The 21,979-nt window shown below is 37.7% G+C and overlaps 1 protein-coding gene across 4 annotated transcripts; it reads right to left on the bottom strand.

The window, feature by feature from the left end:
* Positions 1–1,127: 1,127 nt before the first annotated feature.
* LGI1 (leucine rich glioma inactivated 1) lies at positions 1,128–21,498 on the bottom strand. Of its 4 annotated transcripts, none has more exons than XM_030570970.1 (9): positions 21,226–21,498; positions 14,581–15,032; positions 14,182–14,253; positions 11,084–11,155; positions 10,917–10,988; positions 4,938–5,009; positions 2,975–3,144; positions 2,373–2,537; positions 1,128–2,288 (listed from the first exon to the last, which is right to left on the bottom strand). In XM_030570970.1, exons 2-9 carry the CDS (start codon positions 14,769–14,771, stop codon positions 1,471–1,473), a joined length of 1,632 nt encoding a protein of 543 aa, XP_030426830.1. In that variant the 5' UTR covers positions 14,772–15,032; positions 21,226–21,498; the 3' UTR covers positions 1,128–1,470. The 4 variants fall into 4 exon arrangements, with proteins under 4 accessions (XP_030426830.1, XP_030426831.1, XP_030426832.1 ...); XM_030570971.1 differs by lacking the exon at positions 21,226–21,498 and adding an exon at positions 16,386–16,453; XM_030570972.1 differs by lacking the exon at positions 21,226–21,498 and having other exon boundaries at positions 14,968–15,131.
* Positions 21,499–21,979: the final 481 nt, after the last annotated feature.

Raw genomic sequence — 21,979 nt, 5'->3', positions numbered from 1 at the left:
ACTAATGTGATTTAAAATTATTTTTGTATTCCTTTCCTGTGTTCTTCCAATGCTCTTCAACAATAGGATCTGGACACTAGTGTCTCACAGATTAGACACATGATATATTTACACACAATTACATTATCTGTAATCTTTTAATAGATTTTGAGAGCAGATTGGTAACTTAGGTGGAATTGCACCTGCTTACACACACTTTGAGTTTGTCCTGTTACATTTAAAACTTCCCCAATTCTAGACAATATCTTTTCCTGAACTTTATTTAGTGCAGGATAGCAGAAAAATGTCTTCAGTTAACCACATGCAGAGGACTGGAGAAACTTGCTGAAGATTAAATAATTGCAAATACACTAAAAAGACTTGACAGTGATAAAATTACAAAGGAGTTAATGCAAATGATGTGTTGAACTTCAGCCATAGAAAAGGTGTTAATTGAAAAATAAGTATCAGAGGGGTAGCAGTGTTAGTCTGGATCTGTAAAAAGCAACAGAGAGTCTTGTGGCACCTTTAAGACTAACAGATGTATTGGAGCATAAGCTTTCGTGGGTGATGCATCTGACGAAGTGGGTATTCACCCACAAAAGCTTATGCTCCAATACATCTGTTAGGCTTAAAGGTGCCACAAGACTCTCTGTTGCTGAAAAATAAGATGTGCTCCTAGCTTTCTTTTACTTGTACAGAACAATGTTGTCACATCTGACATTACCTGTTATCTGCTCCTCCTACTGGAGCAGCACAAAAGCCTTGATAACAAGACTTATTTTTTTGATTATTCCATACATTGTTCAAAAATCAAGAATTCCCAACTGTACCCAGTAAAAAGCCCCATCCTGAAATTAGATCCATATTTATGTCAGTGTGAGTCCTATTTAAGCAAGTGGAGCTCCACGTGAATGCAAGGGTCTGTCTGCATAGGACCAGTTATAGGGTTGCAGTATCTTTATCATGTGGTTGTGATTACATGTATAAACCACTTGTGTTTTATTGTTGTGGCTTATAATATTAAAAGAAACACCTAAGAAAAACACTGCCGTGTACAACACACCTTGTTGTTTATTTATATATGTGTATAATATATACACAAATAAAAATTATCACCTGTAAATAATCATATTTGGAATGTGAAAGACAGAAAATGTAAACATTTTATTTGGCAGTTGTTGTCGAACGGGTGAATAAATAAATGGAAAAGTACATCTTAATACTTGTAGCAACAGATGCAGTTGCACGCATATTTACATATTGTGGATGCAAAGAACAGTTAACAATTTAATTTCTTTTTGTTAAAAAAATGCAACTTCCAACACCACTAGACTTGACAATTAAAGATGAAGATACTAGTAATACTTTGTTCTAGCAATCTCAACTTTTAAAGGCATTCATCTGGAAGTAGGATAAGAGTCATCATGCATTTAGTTCATTTTGTCCACTTATAGTAGAAAGTCTGATGTAATCTCAGAATTATGAGTGTCATGCACTTAAGTCAACTATGACATGTTTATAAATTAATGTAGTTCCCTTAAAACTTGAAGCAAAGAGAAAATTGCGTTTATCAATGGAAACGTGTGTGAAAGATCTTGGTGCCTGTATGTTTAATTCTTGAAACTTCACAAATTTTGCTTTTTCAGTATCCCAGTAATAGACTTGAGTAAAAGAATAATCACTTCCAAGAATGGCATATTGATAATTGCTTATCTGAAGAGGCTGGAATACCATTGACCCTCGGGATGGCATTCTTTGTAAATCCAGAAATGCTGCACCTCCCCATTTCATTACTTTAGAATCACCAATAAATCTTGTTAAACAAATGTACACATCCTCTTTCACTCTGAAGTGTTTCACTGCATACACATCCTCCATATCTTGGATCTCAAGACGCTTAACAAATTCAGTTGTTCCTTTGTTCCATTGGTATATAACAGGTCTTTGGGAACTACTCGACAAAATTAAATGAGGTTTGCCGGCTATTTCAAGATACTCCACATCAGTATCTCTGTACCACGCGTGCAGAGACTGATGGGAGTAAAATCCATTTCCATTCCATTTGTAAACCGTGGTAAAGCCAGCTTTTGAACTGTCTGCAACAACAAAATACCAGTCTTCTGCAATCCTGAAAGTTTCGATATCATTGGGTTTTCGGATTTTAAGAATTTCAATATCTTGAATTTTTATAAACTTATTAGCAAAAATATCTCTTTTGTAAATATGGGAGCCTCCAAAGAGCTGGGCAACAATGACATACAGCTGAGTCTCAATAATTAAGGGCTTACACACCACAGTTGAAGTACCTACAAAAAGAAAGATGAAGGACAATGTTAGCACTGCCTTTTAGATCAGGTAGTGTAATGTTATTTGGCATGCGTTATTCATACCTGTAATGTTGTCATAATTCCTGAAAGACCCTTCTACATGGTCCCATTCAAGAAAGATGCATTTTCCAGTAAAAGGTTGAGCAATAACCACATGCTCATCATTCATGTAGGAGAAAGTATCTACTGACAGAGACTGATATGGCAGGGATTCATAAACAGCAAATTCTGCAAAAGCGCACATAACATTTGATAATTAAAGATAACTTATTTCCACATGTATTTTTTCACCATATTAAAATACCATATTAATTGATACTGATTTATTTTTAAAGAATACATGCAATAAGTAGTCTAGTTTTCCTGCTAAGAAGACAGAATTTTAAAGTCTGCTTATTCTTTCTGAACTGAAACAGGTGGTTACGTGTTACAGTTATAGTCCAGATTCTGCAGTTATTACATAGACAAATCTCCCACTAAAGTCTGAGTAAAGACTGTAGTAATAGATGCACAAAATGGTTCCTGTATCAGGCCTGAATCTGCAAGGAATTCCTTTTGACTCAGTGAGAGGTCCATAGGCAGACCGCTTGCAGAATTGGACCCTTAATTAGAAAATATAGCCTTGATTTTAAAGTAATGAGGTGAAATAATTTGGAACACATTACCTGTAATAATACAATCAAATTCCTTTGGAGAGATGCTATTGATTTTACGCTTCTTATATTCTGGTGGATTTTCGCAATAAATGTCTTCAACTGTTGCATTGGTGCTGCCCAGCCATTCCACTAACCATTTCAGTTTGCAGTCACAATTAAATGTGTTCCCTCTAAGATCCCTGTAAAAACATAAACCACACACTGAAAATGATGAATTAGCTGCTGTTTTCCGCAACATCACAGGACTAAAATTACAAGGACTTTTATAAAAATGACTATTTTCTTGCTTTCTCTTCTGAGAATTCTGGACTTCCCTGAATTAAGAACAGGAGTACTTGTGGCACCTTAGAGACTAACAAATTTATTTCAGCATAAGCTTTCGTGGGCTACAGCTCACTTCTTCGGATGCACGAAAGCTTATGCTGAAATAAATTTGTTAGTCTCTAAGGTGCCACAAGTACTCCTGTTCTTTTTGCAGATACAGACTAACACAGCTGCTACTCTGAAACCTTTCCTGAATTAATTTGTCCTGAACCAATTAAATAAACCCAAACAACCAAAAACAACATAACAGTTTGTTGACACTATTTGCAAAAACTTAAATAGTTTCAATTATACTAAGGAAATCAAGACAAACTTAGGTTGGGGAATCAGTGGAAGTATCTGTTCTTCCATATTTTACTGATAATCATAAATTTACATGTACTTAAATTCCTGTCCATTTTTTTGGCCCAAGTCTTTTTTTTTTTGTTTCTCATTGTTTAGCATTTCCCAAGAACATTATAGATGACACAGTGACAATTACTATGACATGATAGATTAATTTAGTGGTCAGTGGACAGTTTCTCAGCTTTACCCCTTTTTCTTCTCTTCCTCATTTAAACACGCTCGTTTAGGGTCGTAAGGGATATAACCTGAACTCCCTTTTAAGTTAAACTATGGCCTTTGGAAGATACTGAGTGCCTCTTACAAGATGCTGAGACCCTCAACTCACATTATGTAGGAGGTGTCAAATGCCTTCTAGGACTGGGTGCCCTGTGAAGAGCACTGGGTATGTGGGGAATTGTAGTGGCTGACTGGTGGTGTTCGAAGGCATTCTACATACACTTGGCAGACTCCGAAGAAGGCCTCAGGGAGTACTGGAGAGTGTGAATGAAGAACTATATTGGGGTATTGCAGAACTGCTGCTAACAGAAGCAATGCAAAACCTCATGGTGCTTGTTGTCAGATTCTAGAAGGCATGCAGGGGCGAGGGAAGCAGCCTGATAGCAACTTGGCTATCTATGTCCTACGTAGCCATGGAGTGTCATTGGGCCAGCTCCAGGACTTACTGGTGCAGGGAACATTAGGTATCTACTGAGTCTAACTTCTGTGTGAGTGTACTTAGGGAGCCAGAATTTTGCACGTTGTCTCTAATGGGACTCTTCCAGTGGAATGACTGCAAGATCTGGTCCAAAGATATATTTCAAAAATAAATCTTATACTTTTACAAATATTTAAGATACTTTGGTTTACAAATTTTAAAATTTAAAACTAGTTTACATTTTGTTTTGGTTGCAATTTGAGTTAGCCAGGTGTAAAGTAGTGTACTTGTACTGAGATTTTAAATGATCATTGCGTTTAAACATAGCCTCCTGTTAGATTATATATAATCTTATCTGGGAAATATTATGCAATATACAATTATACAATTATTGACAGCAATAAACATAAATCTACCCTTGCATCTATCATCTTTGCCCACCAATGTGATAGGATCCCCCCACTGTCTGAATGTCCACTGGGTCATAGGAGTGTCCTGTTACTAGGTCTATCTTGTATATTTTACATCATTAAAGTAGTTAAAAGAGAGGTGAAAATTAATATACCCAAAATTCCAAATCAAGTACTTTACAATATCTTGCAGTCATCACCAATAGGCCTGTTTTTTCTAATCATAGTGTCTGAAAATAAGAAATTGCTGATTTCTTACACATTTGTTAAAGAATCCAGCCCTTTGAATATGTCTTTTGGAAGTGTTTGGAGATTATTGTTTGCAAGGCTCCTGTAAAAGAAGATATGTCAACTCATCAGATAACACGTTTCTACAAAATGCAATTTTGTTTTTTATGGCAAAAACAATAATGTACTTCAATCCTTAGTTATACAAGATTACTTTAAAGAATATCTCATTTACCTTGTGACTTTTTCTTCTGCTAAGATATATTCACACTTCCTATTGCTCTCTTGCTTTTCAACATTCTTGTAGCATTTACAGTACTTCACTCAGGGTGGCAGAGAATGTGATCATCTCTGGTATTTTGCCAACACCATTATTTTAAAGTGATTAGCCATGACTTGGCACACAAATGTCTTCCCTTCTGGACAGCCAGTATGTTGTTATAATATTGCAATATCCTGCCTCCATGTCCACTTTCTAGAAACTACAATCTATCTTAAACACTGAATCCATGATACTGTAGATAGCTCTCATTGGCTCATGATTTCTGAAAATATCCAGTAACTAACATTTTTGGGAGTCAATAAGTTTATAAAACAGAAATTGGACGTCAATATTGAGTTAAGCCTAAAAGTTTTCTTGTTTGGGTTAGTACAGGATAAAAAATTATCTTACCAGCAAATAATAACAATACTATGGCTTTGATTGTCAAGAAAACTATCTTAAACTAAGAGAGTACCCAACAGTTTCAACTGGTAAAATTGGATAGACGATGTGAACATACCTTTAAAATAGTTAATTCATTGTTTCCATCAGGTACACCCGTGTAAGCCCATGGATGATGCAAGGTTTTCACAAGTGTCACTGAGGGCATAACTAGAAGAGAATGTGGTAGTGTCTTGTGAGTCAGTGCCTAATTTGGTCAGCAAAACCTTTGTCACTGGTGAGGATGCATGAAAAGGAAAGAAGCTAGCATGATTTTCAGATTCCAGTTGGAATTTGTGGCACTGGGCTTTAGAAATAAAAACTATTTTTACTTGTAAACTGTACACATCTGACAAGGAGGCATTTAGATACAATAGCTCTGATGGAGCAAAGCACATAACCACATATTTAAGGTTAAAGCTTAAAGGTTAGTGTTTCTGTGTGTGAGTAATATGCTGTCTCTGGAACCATTTACATTTAGCCCATATATGGTTTATTGCAACTAATTTATAAACTCAGATTTGCCAGACATTTATGCATTTGTTTAACTTTATGCATGTAAGTAACTTGATATTAGTCAATGGAACTATTCACACGTATAAAGTTAAGCACATATATGAACATGCAGGATCACAGCCTTATGTAATCTTTGATCACTGGATTATACCAAGCAGAGCACCATAATGGATATAAAGCTACCAAAAGTTCATCATTTTAATGGAATCAGATTAACAGAAAAAAATCAAGATTTATACATTGCGCCGATTCTTGGATGAAAGGTTGGCACTTTATATCTTCCATTATTAGAAAACATGCCATAAGATTTTATTATGTATGTAACCTCTAAATGGTGCTCTTAGTAGTACCTGTGCAGAAAACATTTAGTTGGCAAGGATGGATGATAATGAGGAAGTAAATGTTCAGTTGTGTGTAATTATGTTTGAAGGCCCATATTTTAAATTTTGGAATGACATTTTGCTTTTCTGAAAAACTTCAAAAATGCCATCAAAATTACATCTTGTTCATGGAAATAATTTTCCACACTAAAATATTCTGCAATTTAGGGTTATGGCATTAAATGAGTCAGAAATGCAATTATACAACTCCCATGCTTTTAAAAAAACTTCCACTCTGTAAAATGAATTGTCTTGAAAAGGTATACTAGAAGTGACTACGCTACAGTGAGGACACATTCCAATTATTAGTTATTTGCATAAATGAAAAATGCAGATGTTTGGGTAATTTTACTGTATTGGAGAAATTCACTTGTGAAAAGGAAATGGGCGGAATATACAGAACAAAGGTCATAGTCTGCCTTCACTTCATGGAACTCATCAGTATGCATAATTACCATGAATCTCTTTGATGTATTTTGCATGACAATAGTATTCTGCTCTTCCTTAAGTGGAGTGTGCCGCAGAGAATCTACTTGTTATGCTTAGTATGTGTATATAGACACATTCTAGGAAAGGACAGGGATTGTACAAATAAGGATTAAAGTGGTCACATTCAGTAGTTTATGGGCCTGCTCCTATAGTTATTTTGCCTGCAAAACTCTGTTGTGACAATTGGACCTATAACTTTTTGCCTATTTGGGAATTATCCATGAAAAGTAGGTCAAGTTATTTTAATGGATAATTCCCAAATAGTGTTATAAATAGTGTTATAAACAGGTGCAAGAAAATCAGACAGAGAGACTGAATGAGTCCAAACAAGAAAATTCAGGTCTGGAAATTAATGAACCAAAATTGGTGTCTCAAATATTAGCCTCAATTGGTGGACAAAATAATGGGGATAAACTATGTCACCCACATTCCACCCACTTTTGGAGGGGGCAGGGTGTCTTTAAAATACTTTGAAAATCTCATCTTGACTTGACTCAGTGTATCTTATCTTATCTTCCCTGACCCCAAGACAGAAGGAGCAGACCTGACCAAAGGATTTTCTTTCTGAGAGGAAGATCATCAGGTGTTGCTCTTGTTTAGGCACTCTCTCACCCATTTATTGGATCCTGAATCAACTATAGTACATGCATCAGCACAGTGAGATGATGGTTTATCCAGCCTTGCCCTGTCTAAGGAAAAAAGCGCCAACCCAGATGATGTCTTTGACCAGAATGTGAGCCTGAGACCACAGCAACAGTTGCTGTGGATGACACACAAGTCTAAAGCATCCATTTGTAACAGAACATTGATTCCAAGGACATCAACAAAAGCTATATTTCCCCCACCCTTTCTATCCTGCCTCTTCTCCACAGAAGTAAATACCCTTCACACATCAGGACTTAGAGTAAAATTAACCCTTTCCTTTTCATCACAGAAAGGTTGCTGGTATAAGAGACTGATATTTTACCTCCAAAAGAAGAAAAACTTCAATAGCTTTTGATTGTTTGTTTTGCATAATTACTCCATTTCATTTTAATATACATTTCTTGTTCTTTCTTGTGTTTTAATCAATACATTTCGTGCTTTCGAATGAGTGCCTTCGGGTGTTTGCCAGAGAAATTAAGTAAACCAGGATCTCTGTAGAAACTCCTTCCCATTCCCCAAACTTTTGTAACACTGTTTCAGTGTTAGGCAGTGCAAGGGTTTATAACACCTTTTAACTCGTTTGGCTGTTGTGATCAATATGACATTTATTGGTGCTGTGACTCAAATCTCAAAGGGTTATACAAATGTGACTATTGGATTGCATGGCAAGCAACTGAATGTTTTCATAATTGGGTTTGGGAAGTAAAAGGTCATTAAAAAGATTAGGAGCACAAAGCATGAGAAACTGCATATGTTTCAGTCTCATTAATGTTTCAGAATTTTATTTTGATTTTGTTTCAGACACTTTATCCAAGTGCCTTGTTTTAATTGTGTTTCAACTTTTATTTTTTTTCCTTTTCCTCTCATGAGCCGTGATTAATAATTTTGCATTTTGATTTTGACTATAGTTGCATCCTGTTTGTTTTTCTTGAGGTCAGTAAATGGTTGTAAGTTAAAATGTTTTCTGAAAAGACCCCTTAAAAGAGCAAAATTAATAATAAAACTTATTTTATTGCTGCAGAAGCCCAGGGATATATGAATCCTTTCTCTCAGGTTGAAACCCCTTTAGCTGTTTCTAGTAGTTTTAGTTCTGCAGAGGCTGTTCTACATGAATTAACTATCATAAGGGAAGACGGGCTAATCAACCCACAATTCCCTTAGTGGTCCTTAAAGAACGAGACTTCTTGGAGAAAAATTGGCTTCTGGAGTGGCCTTCACCATCATGGCTGGCACCCCTACCATCTCCTGAGTCCCCAGACCTTCAACCTAATCCTGAGAGATGCCCTGATCAGACTAGGCCAAACAAAAAAGTACCCTGATGACATTGCCACTTCTGCCAGCTCCAGCTGAATCCCAAATACCCTGAGATGAAATAGGATTGGATTTTAACAATAGCAACAACAACAGTCTAACCCATCTCAATTAAGAGACTATCAGACAAGGTGGGGGTTTCCTTCTAAAACCTCTCTCCAGTAAAGGAAACAAAAAATGTCAAAATGGAAACCTTATTTAATATTTAAATTTCAAATGCTTTCCCTGGTTTTCCTTCTTTTCTTTATCTTTAAAGGTTTAAAGGATTTTTAATGATGTGCTTGTCATGGCTTTAAGCAAGCTGAAGTCTCTATATATCAAACCCTGAATCTTGTTTAACACTGTTTAATGTTTGACGATGACTGGGTTATGCTAACACTTTTAGCCCATATATTCCATCTAGATTAATACAACAACTCATGTATTGAAGATTAGCTCTGCATGTGAAGAAACTGCATGAGACCCATTTCTCAAGATTATGTGTGCAACCACGTGCAGACAACAACAGCTGCTCAGAATACTGTCTCATCTCCTACGTATGCTTTCCCTTAGAAAATTACTGAGGGTCCCTACAAGCCAGCACAACAGTTAAGACATGATGTTATTTTTAAATTGTATGCCTTGCAGATAAGGGACTGTATCTTCCTCTGTGTTGGAAAAACACCTTGCGCAGCAGCCACATTAAAAAAATTAATAAAATAAATAATAAATGAAATAATTTGTACATGTAAAGCTATTCATGTTCCTAAATGTTTTCAGTTTACAGGCCCTTCAGGTTATCAACAACCTTATCCCATCTTCTGTTTTTGTTTAAGTATGCCATAATTATACCTGTAGACATATACCACACATCTTATGTTTCTCTCTCTCTCTATTGTCCCAGTCCTAAAAATGTTTATGCATGCAAATAACTTTACACAATAGTCACAGTGAACTCAGTTTACACCAGCTAAGGACCTGGTCTGTAGTATCCTCTGATGCATTTGTTATATGATGCAGAATTGGGTGAAATTTAAGTAATTACATTTGTGCATTCACCATATATAGGTGAAATTGTGCTTTCCCCTGCATCTGACCATATATGAAACAAAAAGCCAAATGACCCTGTACTCTTCTTAGAGGCTATTATGGATATTATGTTGAGGACAAAAGGTCAGAATACACTCCCCTGCATATGACAAATACTCCAAGATATATGCCTGTGAATGCCAATGATCAGAGTAGGGTATTCAGACATATGTTAGGCACACCTCACACATTTTAGACAATTAATGTTGTTTAGACTTTATAGGCAGCAAAATCTCCATAACAAAGCCTCATTTTCTTACAATATTTTTCGTATATTTTTCTATATAGAAAAGGTAGCTGCTATATTTTGAAAGGAAGTGTATTCAATTTTTTATAAACAATTAATTTGATATGGATACATATCATTTGTAAAAACTGGCTGAAAATGCCACATACCTTTTGATTAAACATGATAGTTGCTTAGCTTTGATAAATCAGACCCTGCAAATACTGTACATAAATTTTCAGTTAAATGTTACAGGTGTTAGTATACTGTCCTGGGCTCACATGCTTTCAGTTTCTACTTCTGTATTTTTGTTTCTTGATATAACTTGAAATTGGAGCTTTTCTTAGCCTTTCTAAAACTATTCTTGAACAGCAAGATCATAATCCTGTTTTTGCTCCTCTGATTAGTGTGTGGGAGACAAGGGGAAGCAGCCAAATGGACAGTTTTTGCATCATTCTTCCTGCACAGGGCGAGGTAGACGTGGCCTGGCTGAGCAGGGTTTTATTTTATTTTTTTTTGCCATTTCTGGTGTACATAATATGAATATTGACATTGTTTAAGCAACAAACGTCAATGATTATATAATATCAAATGCTAAATTAAACCACACAGTGGTTCAGTTACTAAATTAAATACACACTACTAAGTCATACATGAAAACATTTTACTTACAAGTGAATTAAAGATTTCAGTCCTCGAAAAGTATTTCTTGAAATTGACTTAATGCTGTTGTTCTCTATGAACCTGTAAAGAGTCACAAATTCATTTTGGTTAAACCAATGCCTGTAACTTGGAAATCCCACCTACTCCATAATTCTAGAAACATTTTGTCCACTCACAAATATTCTAGGTGAGGAAGGCCCATGAAAGCATCATCACTAATAACATCAAAAGAGTTTGATGTAAATAACCTGCATAAGGAAATACAAAATAAACAGTTAGATGTTTATACTCTTTAGAGCATGATCCAGAAGTCCCCATGCAGACCAAAGTCTCACTGACCACACTGAAGGTTTTGTCTCTGTAAGGGTTGCAAGATAATATGGCTAAAGTGCACTGCCCATATATGGCATAGTATAGTGCAGGGGTCGGCAACCTTTTGGAAGTGGTGTGCCGAGTCTTCATTTATTCACTCTCATTTAAGATTTCATGTGCCAGTAATACATTTTAACATTTTTGAAGATCTCTTTCTATAAGTCTATAATATATAACTAAACTACTGTTGTATGTAAAGTAAATAAGGTTTTTAAAATCTTTAAGAAGCTTCATTTAAAATTAAATTAAAATGCAGAGCCCCCCGGACTGGTGGCCAGGACGCAGGTAGTGTGAGTGCCACTGAAAGTCAGCTTGCATGCCGCCTTCGGCACGCGTGCCATAGATTGCCTACCCTGGTACAGTGCAATGGTTCTCAACCTGTGGCCCACAGGTTGCTAGCAGTATAATCAACACACAGCTGTGGCTCATGTGATACCCTCAACTCCATACCAATAATATATATACTGTGTGGATATGGCCCACATAATACATAGAGAGCTGCATATGCAGTCTACAATGGTAAGAGAACCACTGACCCTAGGGAGCAGCAAAACTGCTTTGTTTTCTAGACAATGAGTTAATTTCTTCTTTGGAATTCTTCATTAAAAATAATTTCAAGTTTAATTATTTTCTAGCTCTGCTACTATAGGTTATGCCTTCTCCAGTTAAAGAGTTTGACGTAGATTAATAGGAATAGTTTTAATAGGAAAGATCTCTGCACATGTATGTTTCAAAAACTTGAGATCAAATCTTGCCATCAGACCCACATGGTATATCTGCATCATAGCTTGCCTGCAATTCATATTTATTTATTTATTATTAACATAATTGTCTCAGGGTACTTTTTATTTGATCGCAATCTACCCTCTTTGTAGTATATAGGAATAGGATAGTATCCCTTTAAATAGTTTATGAGCCCTCTAGTCTAGTGGCATTGCCTATGTTCTATGTTTTAGAAGCTGCTCGAACCCAACCAGAGCAGCAGGGTGTATATAAAGTTAAGTTTTCTTTCATCCCTCTTCTCCCAACTGTGGAATGGGTTGAGACTTTTTTATTCCCAATCACAAATTGGTTTCTGAAGTGAGCAGTCTGGGGATAGCTTGTATTGTTTTAGTGTGCTGCTTGTCAAAACCCACAATGGAACAAAAACTGCTTTTGTAAATTTGGAGATTATGTTGCAGCATTTTGTTAGCAACAACCTGTGTTAGCGAAGTGAATGGTATATCATGCAAATACAGCCTGAGGTATTTATTTATTTATTAATTACCGTAGGACCTAGTCATAGACCTGGACCCTTTTGCTCTAGGTGCAGTACAAACACAGTGCAAAAAGATGGCCCCTGTTCCAAGGAGCTCTCAGTCTACCCTGCTTAACCTATTCTATCCATCTCTGGAGATATTTAAGAGTAGGTTAGATAAATGTCTATCGGGGATGGTCTAGATAGTATTTGGTCCTGCCATGAGGGCAGGGGACTGGACTCGATGACCTCTCGAGGTCCCTTCCAGTCCTAGAATCTATGAATCTAGAATCTATGGCCCATGCTAGACGTAGGATTGCTAAGTGTAGGTGGTCTGGCACAGCCAAAAGGGAGGATTATGATGTACTTCTCACTTTACTGACATACAAGCAACATAATACAAATACAGCTACTTCATTTTCTCTCTGTTGGAAGGCCCAGCTCAGAAGTCATGTGGGCTTTGTCCCTTTTGTGATCTGTGACCACTTTGGAAAATCTTGTAGGGAATAATGCACAATGGAACAGTATTCAGGTTTCCATAGTAACCACATTTACCTATTTACCCTGTATCCAAAATTGTACAGTATTCCTGCACCTCCTTATCAGCTCCACTTGAGGTAGAAAAGCACAGCTTGAGTCATGGTTTCAGCTACCCGAGCACCAACTGTTTAATGTAACAGCCTTAGTGCTCCAACACATCAAAATTTCACTTTGTAGCAAATCTACTTCACACGTGAAATCAGTCATACGCAGGTGTCCTTTTTCATTTTTGAACAGACTGAAAAAAGTCTCTTGTCAGGTTTCTGAAACAAATTTGGATACATCGCAAATTGATAGCAAACCCAGTACAGGTTTACGTTTTCTATATAGTTCAACAGCTAGTGATTATATAATCACTCTTCCAGTTTTCTAGAAAGCTATTTCTCTGGAGAATCTGTAAAATTTTACACCCACATGAATCTAAATCTTTAACAATATTCCAGTGTTCTGTTCAGTGCACACACTGTCATAGTGTGTGATTTTATAATGACTGCTTAAGAATTTACAGTTTTCATCAATCTCACTACTTTAGAGAAAGCAAAACAACAAATGATGGGCCAAATCTAGTCCCTACCCTGGCAAAACTCCTATTGAAGTGCCTACACTTCTACTGAAATAAATGGTAGTTTTGCCTGAGTAAGGACTTCAGGATTCATCCCATTGAAATTAAGGGCCTGATCCTGAGACATCCTGAACATCTCATCAATGGGGGTCAGGCAATAAGATTGCAGAAAAGAAACAGGCACAGTTGTGGTAATACTCAGACCCCTTCAGTAACATCCATTAGAGTACAATACATAAGACGATAGCATATCTGTCATCACAGAAAGCAATCTTCAGAATTTAATCTATTCTAACTAGCACTGACAGCAAATAATAATAATTAATAATTAATAAAACCCCAAACCACCAAATAAGTACATACAGTTTAACACCCCCACCCCATTAAACATATGCCATCTTTCAAAATTACCTTTACCTCAAAGTCTAACTGTTTGTGTATTTTGATGTGTAATGGATCCACCCTTGCTATTTCTTATAAAATGAGTTTTCAGACCCTTACTATATTGTTTATGGATAGATATGTTTCATAACAAATAATCATATGATATAAATATTTCTCACAGAAGCTGCAGAGACGGTGTGAGCAAAAAACTCCCTTCTGGGATTTTAGTAAAAGCAGATCTCACAAAGGATCTGGAAAGAAGGTGGAAAAAATTGTGTTAATGTGATCTCAAATATTCATCATTACAACACTGAGCTGTGAATCACAATAGAATTTCTTTACATAGCTACTATTAATTAAAAATAAAAACAAATCTGTTACAGTTTTCACATAATACAGAAAAAGGTACATGTATAGAAAAAGGAGATGTAACACACATTTTAACATTTTATCTGATGATTGTGAATGCGGAAGGTTTATTCCCTACTGCAAGCATCGTTCAGTCTGCGCTGAAAACACCAAACATAATAGTTCATTTTAAATAATAAATTAAATAACCAAATGCTTACAGCCCTTACAGTGAGATAACATCAGGCGGAACGCTGGTTGGAATAGATCTGGCATTTTCACATAAAGCATTATCTTTGGTACAAGTACACGAGGCAGGACATTTTGGCTTCACTGATTTCTTCCCTTCAGTCAGCAAAAGCATACATAAAAGGCATAGGAAATAAGCAATTCTTCTAAAGGGTCTGCTGGCATTTCCCATTCTTTTGATCCACTCTGGTTCCAGCCAGTTGAAAGAATATCCCAAAACATGAACAGGGCTTCTTTATTCAGTTGCTGGATGTCTTTCTATAAGGCCAAGTCAATATTTGTCTCTCCTTTTCCAACCCTTTCCCCTTTCCCTCTGTATCTGTTATTGAAGATAGAAACCTGCAGCTGATCTCTGTGTTTCTACTCACTCAGGCAACGTACTGCTCAGAGAAGGGACCTGCGAGGTGCTGTAAGATGGGGAAAATCCAACCAGCTGTAGGGAGGGAAAAAAAAAAAGACTTGCATCACCACAAAAACACCGAGCACAACACAGCATTAGATTGCAAGTTGATGTAACTGAGAAAATACACTGCTTTCTGTTTTCATAGGGAGGCCCTTCCTTGTTGCCAAAAATAGTACAGCATTATGTTTTGCTGGTGGGTGGGTGAGTGGGTGTGGGGTGGAATGTGCATGTGTGGGGAGAAACAGTCATCTTTTTCTGGATCCTTACAACCTCATAAACCTTTGGGAATTGTGCTTTACATATTACAAGCGACAGGAGAAGTAAAAAAGCTAGTATCCACTGGAAAATGAAATTGAGTGAAACCGTCAAAAGCATTGCTACAAAAGCTGTTAGATTAATTTCTATCCTTGGCCTTTATTGCACATGTTTGTGTCACTGAAAAACAAAAAGGCACACATGGAAAATATTACTGAGTATGAGCGAATTCCTACAACTGTCATTTCTAAACAGAATATTCTACCATGCAAAGCTTTTGCCACACTGCATGTTTTAAAGAACATCCTTACCTGTCTCACATGTCTGCTAAATAGGGTGCATCACTGAATGTTCAAAATAAACAATATTCAATAAAGTTCAATTTAGAAATTTATTTGGTTGCCTGATTTGATCATTTTTAGAGGAAAAAGGGAAAGCTGGCTGTTTAAAGCATCTAGATACATTATCACTACAACGAAGAAAGGATCTTATTTCAGTGGGAGCAGGACTGGGACCTATCATCATTAGTCATTATTATTATTTATTTATTAATTAGCATTACAATAGTACCTAAAGTACCCAACTGAAATTAGTTCCCTTTTGTGCTAAGTGCTATACAAACACGTAGAAAGAGATTCTCTTTTCTCTAAAGATCTTACAATAATATAAATATTAATATATTTATTATTGTACATAGGCTTTTAAATTTTCAAAATTAAACATAAATATATTAAGAATAGTAAAACAGAAATAATCAAAGTCAAACATTTAGAAAGATATATATGTTTTGCGCTTTACTTTGCACATCCATTTAGAAGATCTCAAAGAACGTTGTAAACATTAATGCATTTAATCTTATCATACCCATGTTGGGCAAATAGCATTATCCCCATTTACCAGATTAGAAAACTGAGGCACAATGAACTTTGCTTGAGAAAGAAAAGTGGAAAGTTTAACATAGCCCTGGTTGCCTAGGCAACCAAGGTTGGGAGCATGGCTATGTACGTAACTGAGTTTCAAGATTACTTCTGGCAGGTAAGAGTCATAGATTGTAAGGTCAGAAGGGACTCATTAGATTATCTAATCTTATCTCCTGTTAACACAGTGCATAGAATTAAACTCAGTTACCTCTGTAATTTATGTTTCACTAAAGCATATCTTTCAGGAAAAGCGTCCAGTTTTGATTTGAAGACTTTAAGACATGGAGAATCCACTACTTCCTTAGGTAGTTTGTTGCGATGGTTAAATAGCCTCAGAGTTAAAATTTCTGCCTTATTTTTATTTTCAATTTATCTGACTTTAGTTTCCAGCCATTAGTCTTTGTTATGTCTTCCTCTGGTAATTTAAACATCCTTTTAACATTAGGTATCCCCGCACTCCCCGAAAGTACAGTCATTTCTTGATCTTCTTTTTGAAAAACTAAACAGATTGAGCTCTTTAAGTGTCTTACTGTAAAGATGCTTCTTGTTTGGCTGGACCTTAGGGTTGCTTTATACAACAAGTTAGTGCCCAGTAAACTGGGGTGTAAATCTTCAGTGTTCCAGTGAGCCATGCATTCATTGTCCATATGGACTCTGCTGCTGTACACTCAAAGTTCCCTAGTGTGCATTGATGCAAAACACACTATGAGCCCCAGGTTACTGCACATGACACGTTATATAGACATAACCATAGATAAATGGTCATGGCAAAATTAGTGGGTCAGTTTTATTCCTGGTGTAATTACTTTGAAGGCTTTCACTCTCTACTGAAGATTCAGTTCATGGAACTAAAGAATACCAAGGATGATATCAGCCCACTACATCGGTGCCTTCAAAACAAAAGAAGGGAGAATCTTTCCAAACCTGGAATATAATAGAAAGAAAAGAGAAGGTAAAGAAGAAGGCAAAAAGTGATGTCACCGGAAAAGTGCAACGTGGACTGTATTAGAGTCCCCATGGAAATATTTTCTTAATTCATATTGTGGAGATGTACTGCATAACAACATTTGGATCAGGCTGCATGGGAAACCATTGTTGTGGGCTATGCCAAACTTAGTAGAAATAAAAACAAAGTTCTGATGAGCACCCTTCAGGAGTGCTGTTTTTTATATATAATTTAGTTTGAATTACAAAGTGTGCATCTACCTACAGATCTAAAGAAAAAGAACATAACAGTGCCATAAAGCAGCTGTATCTCCTGCACTTACTTTTTGCTTTGATGTCTTTAAAGATTATAAGGTGATATAAGATTAGAATGGAAATCCCAGCTTTGTGCAGTATATGGCCAAAAGAAACTGTCTTGTACATAGTAGGTTGCAGGGCTGCTACTAGCAGATCAGGCTCCTGTAACAGATGTAGACTTGCTACAGAGCCTGCTTCTCAGAGTGATGCTCCAGAGATGCCTTTTCCATAAGATCCTCCTGTGTACTGCCATGTATAACTGAATGCAGTGTTATTGTAGCTGTGCTGGTCCCAAGATATTATAGAGGCAAGGAGAGTGAGGTAATATCTTTTATTGCGTTTCAATGCACCAGTGCAGTTTTTGTAAGCTTGAGAAAATGTGCCCTTGAAGATTTCTCGTGTACCAAGCTGTTGTTATCCCTGCTCTCTTGTATGGTGGTGAAATCTTGTACAGTATCTCTTGTATCTCTTGTACAGTATACACTCAAGGTTATTGAATGATACCATCAATGGTGCCTCCACAAGATCTTCCAAATCAAGTGGGATAACCGATGCGCCAATATCAGTGTTCTGTCCCAAGCTGAAACCTCCAGCATTTAAGCTATGATCATCTACCACCAACTCCGTTGGGCTGGTCATGTTCTTCGAATGCCTGAATATTGATTCCCAAAGCAGGTCACGTTCTCACAACTGAGCCATGGCCAATGAATGAGCGGTGGGGAAAAAAAGTGCTTCAAAGACACCCTCAAAGCCAACATGAAGAAGCATAATATTGACATAAACTCATGGGAAACCCAAGCCTTCGACTGATCAAAATGGAAAAAGATCTTATGGCAAGGATCTGAGAATTTTGAGATCCAAAGGAGACAATGAGAAATGGGAAAGAAGGAAAGAACGTGCTGCAGCCTGATTCACATCCGCCCCTTCTATTGGGAAATGTCTGTCCCAGCTGTGACAAGATCAGTCGATCCCAGATTGGTCTCATTACTCACCTGCAGATCCAACAGTGATAACTGGCTATCATTTTATGGAACACAATCATCCTGGAACTCCAAGGGATCACCTACAATTGGATCAACTTCTGTTCTTGAGAGAGACAAGCTTTCAATCAACAGAGAGCTCTTCTTCAGGTCTGGGAAAGGTATTCTCAGTGCCACAGCAAAATGAAAGGTGAAACAGATTGTTTAGCAGAAGTTATTAGTGTATATTATAAAGGACCATTCAAGGCAGAGTCAGAACACAAGCCTGAGTGTTTAAATTCATTACTCTGCTAGACACCAAAAATCAAGGACTGAGACACTGGGTTTATGGCTTATTACTACAATCTATAACCCACTAACCCCCTCTTTTTGTCCTATGACTGCAGAGGTGTTAACAGGCCACTCTACCTTGAAGGGTCCCTTACAATATGTGCTAACTATTTATGTTAAACAACCTGTTCCTCCTTGCATTTTGCTGTGATGCTGGGAGTATCTTTCCCAGACCTGAAGAAGAACTCTGGCTGGCTCAAAAGCTTGTCTCTCTTACCAACAGAAGTTGGTCCAATAATAGATATTACCTCACCTACCTTGTCTCTTTAGGTATGGCTGAAGTTAGCTAGTGGGAAGTTTAATGTTGGATTATAGAAACCATTTAGACCAGTGGTCCCCAAAATTTTAACCTTGCTCCCCCCTTACTCCTGTCTGCAATCCTCCCTGGAACTGGGGCCAGGAGTGGGGCCTCGGCTTTGGGAGGGAAGGGACACAGACAGGGGTAGGGGGGCCGAGGTTGGGGCCACAGCAGGGGACAGGGATGGGGCCGGGATCTGGGACTGGGAGCAGAGCCCCAGGCATGGGGCCAGCAGCTGTGGTCCCGTGCGTGGGGCTGGGTGCAGGGCTGGAAGTGGAGTGTGGGGTGGCAACCAGGCACCCGACGTGGGCTGGAAGCTGAGGCTGGGACCAATGCTCTCTCCCTGACCTCCATGGAGGCTGGTTCAGGACACAGCCACACCCCCCATCCCTAATGTTCCTTTGTGCCCCCCTAGGGGAGCATGCCCCATAGTTTGGGGATCTCTGATTTAGACATTTGTGGTGTTATGCAGTGTAGCTGTAGCCATGTTAGTCCAGGATATTAGAGAAATGGGGTAGGTGAGGTAATTTTTTTTTATGGTGCTGGCATTTTCAAACCCTTCATTCATAGTAGAGAGAGAATGAGAGCCTGCTTTTAAAGATGAAGATCTCAGATAGCAGTCTGATTGGAATAGAATCTACAAACATATTTTCTTCTTTTTAGGTCGTCTCCATATACTTGACTATCATAAGATGGTCAGAGAATTCTGAAAGTGGAGAGCTTTACAAATATGTTCCCTAGTCACTGGAGTTATTTAAGTTTGATGGCTGTCATCTTTTTGGCTCTTTGTTAATACAAATAATTCATGCTGCTTCTGCCGGAGATGGCGGGGCACTAAGGGAGTTTCCTCTGTCCCATAGCTTCTGCTGGGGACAGGGTCATGGGATGCTGCGGGGGCTTCCCCCATACCATACTTCTGCTGGGAATGCTAGGCACGGGCTCCATGGGCCCAGTGGCTAATCCGTCATGCACATTGTAATAAGGCACTGATGCTGTTATGAATCAAATGCTGTCCTCTTCTTATGGGCATGGAGTTTCCTGCCTGCAGTGGAACTTATATAGTTGTGCTGTTCAGAGAGAGGCAAGAGTTGTGGAATTTGAACAGGGTGCACCACCCTGTATGTTGTGGAGCACAGCTCAGTCAGGGCTGCCTGCATGCAACCATTCAGAAAGGATTCATGGTGGGGTGAGCCCAGTGAATTCATCACTGCATGGATCCACTAGTCAAGTGGTTCTCAGTCTTTCCAGACTATGTAACCCTTTCAGGAATCTGATTTGTCTTGTGTACCCCCAAGTTTCACCTCGCTTAAAAACTGCTTGCTTATAATATCAGACATAGAAATACAAAAGTGTTACAGCACACTACGACTGAAAAATGGCTCACTTTCTCATATTTACCATATAATTATAAAATAAATCAACTGGAATATAAATCTTGTACTTACATTTCAGTGTATAGTAAATAGAGCAGTACAAACAAATCATTGTCTGTATGAAATTTTAGTTTGTAGGGGCTTCACTAGTGTTTTTTATGCAGCCTGTTGTAAAACTAGGCAAATATCTAGATGAGCTGATATATCCCCTGGAAGACCTTGTGTGCTCCCAGGGGTACGTGGAGTCGGACCCCTGGTTGAGAACCAGTGCACTAGCCTGTCTCCAATTTTTATACTGAGAAGAGAAAGTTTTGTGCTGTGATGGGCAAAGCTATCCATTACAGAGGCAATATTTTACCATTGATGATGAAGCCCCAAGTTCCATTTTTTTAAGTTACTCATTTAACTCAACCATCAATCAACAAGGCACTTCCTTTAGATCTATATTCTAGCCACATTGTGACCCTCATGGAAACACTGAAATGTAGATTTTTCAGTAAGAAAATCATGTCTGTTAGTTACAGACATGTTGCCACAGAACAGTACCACAATTATCAGTGAAATTTTTTCTACCCTGAGGATCTTTAAAATATACCTTCCATTTCAAATTGCATGTCAAAACAATTTGTTTCTCCACAAATATAAATACCATAAATATTTATTTTATCACAGTCCTGTAAAAGAAGAGAGCAAATGACATTTTCCAGGTCTTGCTCATGCTAAGTTCTGTATCTGCTTTCTTTCCATGGATTTGTACAAAAACAATATGGTTTGTGGATTTTCAGATGCACACCCATGCTGCAATCATTGCAATATTTAACTTACTCTTTACCACTGCCATCATTGTTGGTTTTCTGGCTCAACAGAACAAGCTATTGCCTGCTGTGTCCCACATCAGAGTGCCCGAACTGCTTCTAGGTCCATACTGTTTTGTTTTTGCTTGTGATTCAGATTCTGATTAGACAGCAAGTGAGTCATAATTTGTTTCCTTGTTTTCAATGAGGTTTGTAGGGGTAGACTGAGGAGTTGTGAAATGTTGATCAGCTATCCCTGGCATGATTTAGGCATTGTTTTCAGCACTCCAGAAAATCTTCACTTTGCTGTGCAATGGACGTGCACGTTGGCAGACATGTTGCAGAATGGGCAGAGATGAGCTTGATTGTGCTGCTGGTTCTAGTTTGTTTTCATTGTGATATTTATAAATGAAGGCCAGATGATTCTTTTAAGCAGAACTATAAATGCCAGTGCAAAAATAATGTGCAGTGTGTTTGGTTTTCTAGAAAATGATCCTTAAAACTGACTGAGCTTTATAAGCAGTAATTTCTAAGTCTGAATCTCACTGTACTCATTTTGTGTTCTGCTCCACTATCACTACTGGTAGGTGGCTACTGTAACCTGGCAACATGAAGAATTGCAGTAATCTATGTTCTGCAAAACCTCTTAAGGCTTAACTGCTAACTCCGATCATTAGCTTTCCCTTTAGCATTTGCTGTGCACCTTCCTTAACTTACAAATATGGATGATACATATACTGGTTTCTTGTTTTCCCCTTACTCTTTTTCTGCTGCATGAATTGGCT

The sequence above is a fragment of the Gopherus evgoodei genome, chromosome 7, assembly GCF_007399415.2.
Source record: "Gopherus evgoodei ecotype Sinaloan lineage chromosome 7, rGopEvg1_v1.p, whole genome shotgun sequence".
Taxonomy (NCBI): Eukaryota; Metazoa; Chordata; order Testudines; family Testudinidae; genus Gopherus; species Gopherus evgoodei.
The sequence above is the reverse complement of the archived record's forward strand: the minus strand, read 5'-3'. Positions and strand labels throughout refer to the sequence as shown.